At 34.1% G+C, this 9,170-nt stretch overlaps 2 protein-coding genes across 10 annotated transcripts in view; one reads left to right on the top strand and one right to left on the bottom strand.

The window, feature by feature from the left end:
* Positions 1-4,109, top strand: part of LOC116840569 (neprilysin-4-like) — a 7,724-nt gene extending 3,615 nt beyond the window's left edge. For 7 of the 9 annotated variants that reach the window (XM_032807419.1, XM_032807411.1, XM_032807415.1 and 4 more), the window contains 9 exons: positions 79-281; positions 371-550; positions 661-872; positions 960-1,182; positions 1,302-1,496; positions 1,610-1,772; positions 1,861-2,070; positions 2,147-2,253; positions 2,351-4,109. In XM_032807419.1, coding sequence (XP_032663310.1) covers positions 79-281; positions 371-550; positions 661-872; positions 960-1,182; positions 1,302-1,496; positions 1,610-1,772; positions 1,861-2,070; positions 2,147-2,253; positions 2,351-2,626 — 1,769 coding nt within the window. In that variant the 3' untranslated portion in view covers positions 2,627-4,109. Of the gene's footprint in view, positions 1-78; positions 282-370; positions 551-660; positions 873-959; positions 1,183-1,301; positions 1,497-1,609; positions 1,773-1,860; positions 2,071-2,146; positions 2,254-2,350 lie in introns of those variants that run through there. The other 2 variants (XM_032807412.1, XR_004377382.1) reach the window with 2 other exon arrangements.
* LOC116840571 (segment polarity protein dishevelled homolog DVL-3) overlaps positions 2,929-9,170 on the bottom strand; it is a 10,378-nt gene continuing 4,136 nt past the window's right edge. Inside the window, exon 10 of the mRNA XM_032807422.1 lies at positions 2,929-3,621. Within this exon, the coding sequence (XP_032663313.1) occupies positions 3,581-3,621 (41 nt within the window). The 3' untranslated portion in view covers positions 2,929-3,580. The remainder of the gene's footprint in view (positions 3,622-9,170) is intronic.

Genomic DNA, 9,170 nt, shown 5'->3' with positions numbered 1-9,170 from the left:
TCTCTCTCTCTCTCTCTCTCTCTCTCTCTCTCTCTCTCTCTCTCTCTCTCTCTCTCTCAACGCGATGAATGTGACTAGAGATCTTGGAACAGCGTATGGAACGACCGCTTATTCAACTTTTGGACCAACTTGGCGGTTGGCCAATACTGAGACCAGATTGGAATCCAAACAAGTTTGATTGGCTTCTTTTGACCGCGCAACTTCGACTATACAATAACGACGTATTGATCTCAGAATGGGTGGGTCCAGACATAAAAAACAGCGACAAGTACGTGATACAGGTAATTCGGCACCATCGATTTTTCAAGCGACAGCGTTGCTCTGTCTTACCGCGAAAAAATTCGGTCATCGTTATATCCATTTACTACAGTTTGACCAAACGTCGCTCGGCCTTCCTACGAGGGATTATTTCCTTCAACGATCCAACATGGTGTATCTAGAGGCCTACAAGGATTATTTCATTAAAGTTGCGACTTTACTCGGCGCATCCCTCCATAACGCAACCGTACAAGCCGAAGAACTCATCAAATTCGAGACGCAGCTCGCGAAGGTACGTGTGTGTGTATGTGTATGTGCGCGTGCGTGCGTGCGTGTATGTGTGCGTCCTTCTACTTCTTTTTCTCTTGGACTTTCGATCGTTGATTTTGTATTTTGCCGTAGATTACGTCGTCACCCGACGAAAGACGAAATTTTTCTGAGCTTTATCAACGAATGAGCATCGGCGAATTGAGAACGCTCGTGCCGCAAATTGACTGGCGTCGTTATTTGTCAATCGTTTTGGCCCGTCCGGTTAACTTTTCCGAACCAGTTGTCATCTTTGCGCTGCAGTACATTCAGGATTTAGTTGTCTTACTTTCAAAAACGCAGCCTAGGTACACAATGTACTTTATTTTTTTTCTTTTTGCGACTTGTCTCGTCTTGTAAGGCATTACAATTCCCGCTTCATTCAATTTTTGCAGAACAGTAGCGAATTACCTACTGTGGAGATTTGTGCGGCACAGAGTGAACAATCTCGACGATCGTTTCCAGGAGGTGAAACAAAACTTTTACTACATCCTGTTCGGCAGAGAGCAAGCGCCGTCAAGATGGAAGAATTGTGTTACCCAAGTAAATTCCAACATGGGTATGGCAGTGGGTTCGATGTTTGTGAACAAGTATTTCGACGAGAACAGTAAAAACGACGTGAGTGTTTCTCCCAGATAACATTAACACGGATCAGTTGATAAAATTTGAGAAATGTGATGTATTTTTCTACAAAATTTTAAATGAAATATATTCAAGTCAGCCTTGTTCATCGACAGACATTATCAATGACCCGGGAGATACAACGGTCGTTCAGGGAATTATTCGATAAAACCAATTGGATCGACGACGAGACAAAGCGCTTGGCGACTGAAAAAGTAAATGCCATGTCGCTCAAGATTGGCTATCCAGATTTTATCCTACAGCCGCATCTACTAAACGAACGTTACAAAGATGTAAGATACATCATACATGTAAGCGACATCGTATATAGTCACATTGTCGTGAAGCAGCGTAAAGTTACTACGTTGTAATTGTCACGCGTAATATCATTAATATTAAACAAATGATAACATAACGCGCACAGGTTATCATACGACCAGACAAATATTTCGAAAATACTTTAAACATCTTGAAACACTTGACCAGACTCGAACAAGATCGTCTCGGCAATATCGTCAACAAAACTTTATGGAACACTGCTCCAGCAATCGTAAATGCTTACTACAGTCGCAACAAAAATCAGATAAGTCAGTTTAACTACACACTCACAGAGATGATCGTCTACTTTTGCCACTTTCCTCTATCGCATTTAAACATTGTTTCCGCCTGCTTCAGTGTTTCCAGCTGGTATACTACAACCCCCCTTTTATCATCGATTCTTTCCACGAAGTCTAAATTACGGTGGAATTGGTGTCGTAATCGGACACGAGATTACTCATGGATTTGACGATAAAGGTAGACTGTTCGATAAAGATGGCAATCTCCATAGATGGTGGAAAGACGAAGCTATAAATGGCTTTCATCGCCGGGCGCAATGCCTCATCGGTGCGTGAAAGTGTCGATCGCATGATTAATCATATGATTTCTTGTTCTGTATATTCCATCTCTTTGATTCCTTCAGATCAGTACGCTCACTATACCGTGGCAGAAGTTGGAATGCAAATAGACGGCGTCAATACGCAAGGCGAAAACATTGCCGACAACGGAGGTATTAAGCAGGCGTTTAGGGTAATTTCACAGCTCTTCTCCCTTTCTTAACTCGAAGAAAAGATACTGTCAATAATGTCGAACAAAAAGAAACAAATGTTTTGCACTTGACTCGTAGGCGTACGAGAGGTGGTTACGCGTGAATCAAAATGAAGACGAGACGTTACCTGGAATAAGCGCGACGGGCAAACAGTTGTTCTTCTTGAATTTTGCTCAAGTTTGGTGCGGCTTGATGCGACCCGAAGCAACTAAAAATAAATTAAAAACAGCCGTGCACTCACCCGGTAAGTTCCGCGTGATCGGTACGCTCTCCAATTCAAGGGACTTTGCTGAAGTGTTTAAGTGTCCTCCTGGTTCTCCTATGAATCCTGTGAGGAAATGCTCGGTGTGGTAGTTATGTCAATGTATATATATATAAATATATATACACACGCACGCAGGCACGCGCGCACACACACAAAATTTATAAATATATATGTGTGTGTGTAATAATCGATAATGCTATCCAACCACACCTTATAACACACATTGTATTCAGTCTGTGATATACATAGTTTTTGGACACTCTCTCGAGTCTCTCTTTTTCCAAAGAACAGACACCTTCATTCCTTAGGTCTGCAAAGACATTTCAAAACCTAATTCTTTCTTGTTTCTTAAGTTGTTCGTCGTGTGATAATTTACATAAACATGACACGCTTTTATCAATCACACAATTATATTTTTACAATTTATTTACGTATCATACCATTGATAATATAATGATCTGTTGGAATCAAACTTTGAAAAAAAAAACAAAAGCTACATCGTAACATCCGAAAACAAATCGACGGGCGACTATAATCTCTTCTCCTTTCTTCTTATTAAATATAATTTTCATTTTGTCATCTCGTTTCCACTTGTTCTTCACATCATATGTAAAATTTAAATTTCTAATTGTACGTAAACCGTATTAGTTTGCCTTCTGATGTCGAATTGTTATACTCCTTTTTTACTTTCTCCCTTAGTCAATATTTTTTTTCCTTTCTTTTTTTAGAAAATTATCAATATCATCTCAACAGTCGGAAAATATAATGCGGGTTATGTCAACATTCTTAAACAAATTCTAATTGCCACGACGACCTCTACGGTCTTAATTTTATTATGTGTGTATAGCCGTTATAAATCATAATTACGAGAATCTTAATTTTTTACTTTCTATGATATTTTATCAAAATTGGCCTATTAAATATATAAATATATGTTTCGCGTGTGCTACTTCCACCCATCCAACTAATAAAGTCAATGTACCTTGACAATTCGTTCGAATCGCGTTATCATCGTTATGTTACGTATACGTTAACAAAGATCCTCACTTATGTAGAAACTGGTATTCCAAAATGTCTTCTTCGTCTGTAAAGAAGAAAAAAACATTTCATATTTCAACGTAAGATAAACAAAGTGTAAAATATCGCTCAAAAATCACGCAAACACATTATACGTTACATACAAGTTAGCCAACTAAAATACATACACACGTATACATACACAACATACGTGCGCGTGCGCGTACACATACATACATACACATACACATTGTGTGTGTTTGATACATAGCTGTAAATTTGATTTATATACAAATGGTGTGCAAAGATCATCCAAATTGGAACCATGTCGTACACATGAGAGAACTTGTCTGATTATTGTTAATTAATTAATCAAATAAACAAGTATATCTAATTGAATACGCATAAACATGTCATTGTGGAATTATCTTTAGTTCGATATATACAATGATGTCGATCTCACTGACATAAATCAAAAGCGCAAAAGAAGAAAGCAAAAAAAGTGTATATGAATAATAGAATATAACAGTATCATAATAAATGTACACTCACAGATTTCGTCTCTGCTATTGTTGTCCAAATCGCTAGTTTGCGTGTGACTCTCTTCGTGCATATGCCGCCCTGCATCAACCATCAGCGCAGCACAAGGCACAAAAATCACTCGGTTACGTATCTAAGGTGGTGCAATGTACATACGAGCGATAAACTTTTCACGCAAGACATGAAAATAAGTCTTCTCCTTAATTACAGAACAGAAAGGCGGTAAAAGCGCGGCTTGGAAAAAATTTGAGGAACTTGTATAATCTATAACAATATATATATATATATATATATGAAAATTTCTAATTTCTCTTTTGTCCATTTGCAAAATGTGCAAAAGTGTGAAATTGATATAAACAGATATAAGCAGAGAAAATTTCAAATTTTTCAGATATATTGCACGACCTGCTTGTGGTGTAAAGTATGCATAACTTTCACATTATAAAGTATAATTGTCGGTGCCATCGTATAAGTTACTTGTGTATATTCGCTTATGTAAATATTCCAGTATATAATTGAATGTGCAATTCAAAGTTGAATGTTCTTTATATAATCTTCTACACGAAGAGAAAATATTGTTACAAATTAATTATATCAAATTGTACTATACTTAAAAAAAATTGCAAGCATATGAAAAATTATACAATTTTTTTTTTAAACTGAAACGCAACAAACACTTTGTATCAATTAGGAAAATTGCACAATCTTCATTTTGCAAATATAGTTTCGTAACAAGTAACGCAATACAAAATGAAATGCAGTACAACTCGACGAGAGAAACGTTACTGCCAAAATGTTTGCGAGTATACTGTAATTGGTACTCTTCTCTTTTTTTATTGCATTTCCGAAATCGATCCGAATTTCATACACCATTTACATCATTTATATATTCGCGCAGTTATATTTGGCAGTTGACGTCTTCAAGTAGCGCGACAAGTGTACATTGGAACATTGGTATATGCAGTGGAACATTGAACACATTGCAGATTGTTTACTTTTCTACTTTATACAAATAACCGCAGATATATGCATCATTTGTATCTTCGTCATATATACATACATACACATATAGACATGGCGTCTTGCAACCACTGTAAGATATTTTAATAGCGTATTTTGAAAATAAAGTAGAGTAAAAAATTCTAATATAAAAATGTCGAGGCTACAATAGTTTTTAAATTATAACTGATCAAAGATTACCAGTAATATCGCGTAGAATTCGCGCGCTCAGGCCTGTAATTATACAGCACGCACAACGTTTTATCATTTGTTATCGACTTCACGGTTAATATTGATTTTTACTACACAGCTGATTCCTAAAAATATTAATAATTATTATTGTTAAAATTATTAAATTTAATAGTTTCTACATTTGAGTAACAAGGATTTTTGCGTTTTTAACATGAAAAGTTATCATGGAAAATAATTTATTATTTTCGTTTTTTTCACGTTTTATGAAGAGTGAAATCGTATAAATCAAGAAAATAAAGTTAATGTGTGCACATTTCTTAAACAATTAAAATTTTTATTAAAATCTTAATATACTGAAATTATTGTAAGATCTGAATCCGCTTTGACAGAATGCGCTTTCTCCATTTATCAATGTTTATACAATATTCATAATATTTAGTCAATATTCATAATTTTTTTAGAAACAAATTTTTTTGAAAGAAACTTTAGACTTAATAATTTTTTGTAGATGGAATAATTGGAGTAATTGGTAAAATATTTAAATTTTCATTAAAATAAAGGATAAAATAATTTGCTTATAATATACAATTTGTTAATAATAATCTTTTTTCAATGCACAATAATAATAACTTCTTAATATTATTATCTGAATACGTGATCATAGCTAAGTCTAAAATAGAAAATAAAAATATTACAGGTTTCAAGTCGCATATTTTTTATGTTGATATAATCAAATATTTTATATTAAGTCTAAAGTTTATTTCAAAAAAATTTATTTCTAAAAAAAATTATCAAGATTGATCAAGATTGATAAGTGGAGAAAGCGTATTCGGTCAAAGCGGATCTTAGTTCAAATATTACAATAATTTCAGTATATCAAGATTTTAATAAAAATTTTAATTGTTTAAGAAATGTGCACACATTTACTTTATTTTCTTGATTTATACGATTTCACTCTTCATAAAACGTGAAAAAAACGAAAATAATAAATTATTTTCCATGATTACTTTTCATGTTAAAAACGCAAAAATCCTTGTTACTCAAGTGTAGAAACTATTAAATTTAATAATTTTAACAATAATAATTATTAATGCTTTTAGGAATCAGTTGTATGGTAAAAATCAATATTAACCGTGAAGTCAATAACAAATAATAAAACGTTGTGCGCGCTGTAAAATTACAGGTCTGAGCGCGCGAATTCTACACGATATTATTGGTAATCTTTGATCGGTTATAATTAAAAAACTATTGTAGCTTCAACACTTTCGTATTAAGATTTTTTACTCTATCTTCAAAATACGCTATCAAAATATCTTACGGTGGTTGTAAGACACCCTGTATATGTATATATATATACATATATATATATATATATATATATATATAACGAGAGAAAGGAAAAATTACCTTTCGTCACTTTCTTTTTTTTTTTTTTTTTTTTTTTTAATAAATTAGAGAAAAGAAAAAAATTTTTAACATGTTCAAAGTTCCCCTGCCAGATGGTAATAATATAAAACTAAGAGTAACTTTTCTCAGTCACACCATCGCGTGAATAGAGAACGGAAAAAAAGAGAATAAAAAAATATTTCGTAGCAAAATGCAGTGAATAAAATCGATACAACGCAATGGCAAGACACAAGTAAAAGGAACGCATTTCGACGATGTTGGAGTGTAACGTAACGTTAAAATGTTAAATGAAACACACGATAATCGTGTCACTAGTTATAAAATATGACAATGAACATAATCTGTAGGAGATGCGTACACCTGCAAGCACATCTATATAAATTAAATCTCTTACATCTTTATACTTCTAACACTGATAAAATGGCACATGTAATATGAGCGTAATTTGCATATATGTACATTTCAATGAATTCAAATACAAAAAGTCGCATAACGTGATTATCGAGACATCTCTTTGATCTCAAGAATAACTTCAAACTGAGTAAGCAGTAGAGAGTACAAAAGAGCGTCACGTGTAGATAGATGAAAATCTCCAACGAATTAACAACTGAACAATTTTTGTATATACGAATATTTTTCTCGGTTAAATATTTCTCAAAATATCGCGATCACACTTCTAAAATAATAAAAATAAACGAATTGTTGGATATCTAGAAATAATATCCTCTCGATTTTAAAGAAATAGCTGCCCCATTGTCGTAGATAATCCTAAAACGCAACCAATTAAAAAAATATTAATAAATATACAAACTATTTCCCATACAAATATAAACTACATGCATTCTGTAGAAAGATTGTTGCAAGTCTTGATTTTCAATCATTCATCGAGATGAAACGTGTTATTTACATGTTCATTCGTGTGCTCTACAATATTGTGCGACCGTGCTGTTTTAAAGTAATATTAAATGAAAATGACTTTATGTATGTGATTATATATGGTTGCAATGAAGCGTGCACATAATTGTGTGTGTGCTCTGCTGTATGTATGTGTGTATATATATATATATGTGTGTGTGTGTGTGTGTGTGTGTGTAATATATAGACTCATCGCAAAAAAATAAACTCGTAATAATGACTCTCCAGTACTGTGGAGTACAACGAATGATTTGTTAACCGAATTCTTGAAATAGCAGATATTAACATATCATGTAGGAAGAGACAACGGTACGCAATGATATGCGTATGGAACGATTTACTAAAACGTTATTCTGTGATGCATTTATTCTGCTGTATCCTTTTGTTGATGTGAAAAAGCTCTCTCATTCTCGTAAATATAATTTTATATATATATATATATATATATATATATATATATATATATATATATATATATATATACATACACACATATACACACACACAAAATCGCGGCAGAGATTAAGATACTATATCAAAAGTATGTTTCCCAACGATACGATGATACACACAAGACATATAACGACACCGCTTTTTTGTATCAATTTAGCTGTTGAAAACAAAAGTATACTTTTTACTTCAGTTTACTTGGGCTTTGTTGTTTGCCCTCCTTGCGATACAATATTTCCGAGTCATATACATTGATTCATTACATGCAAAATACTTTGAAATAACCAAAATAACCTTGACAAATGCAACTCGTAAAAATTATGCGGGATGCAGTCGGAATTATGTATAAAGCAACATGTATAACGTGTCATTGACCCGTTGCAACGGTTGAACAGAAAAGTCGCGAGCTTATTCGAATCTGCTAGATCAAATGGCGAATAAATACTTCGAGTGTAAGAAAAATGCAAGAAGGAAAAATAAAGAGGCTCTATCGAGCGATCGAGATTCTCTAGTAACCGTCAAATTTACCGGGACGATACTTGGGAGAATAAAAGCGACATATTGGACAGAAAGAAAAGCCTCAGTAAATTCCAATTGTGCACAATTATAAAAAGAATTAATTTGTCGCGTTCGCAAAGTATTCATCCATAATTTAATCGATCCTGCACTGTTATTCTGTACCGCGCGCAATGTATCTGCTCTTCTATTTACAACAACGAAATCTACATAACATCGACAAAGAATTCACAAGGATTTCCCATCGCAATGCGAAATGACTGTCTACTACCAGATAAGTCTTGCTGATTCTGCTGATTTCCCGAGCCTGTTCCTGTTTGAACAGATTGTTCGGAACCACTGGAACGACTGCGGCTACCGTTGGATCTTTTTCCGTTCGATCCGTTACCGTTGCCGGAATTTTTGCTGGGCATCGATGGCACCGATGGATTATGCAACTCTGATTCTGATGCCGAAGAGCACGATTTCAAGTCGTGAATGGGTTCCTTGCAAATGCGTTCACTACCGGCGCTGCTTCCACCTACCGATCGACGAATAAACGCGCATGTGAGAATGATAAAAGAAAACATACCTAAAGAAAGGATTTGTATACATATA

This window comes from Odontomachus brunneus, unplaced genomic scaffold (assembly GCF_010583005.1).
Source record: "Odontomachus brunneus isolate Ranch 3 - 2012 unplaced genomic scaffold, Obru_v1 Obru_scaffold_010, whole genome shotgun sequence".
Lineage (NCBI taxonomy): Eukaryota > Metazoa > Arthropoda > Insecta > Hymenoptera > Formicidae > Odontomachus > Odontomachus brunneus.
This window is presented reverse-complemented; position numbering and strand designations above follow the sequence as displayed.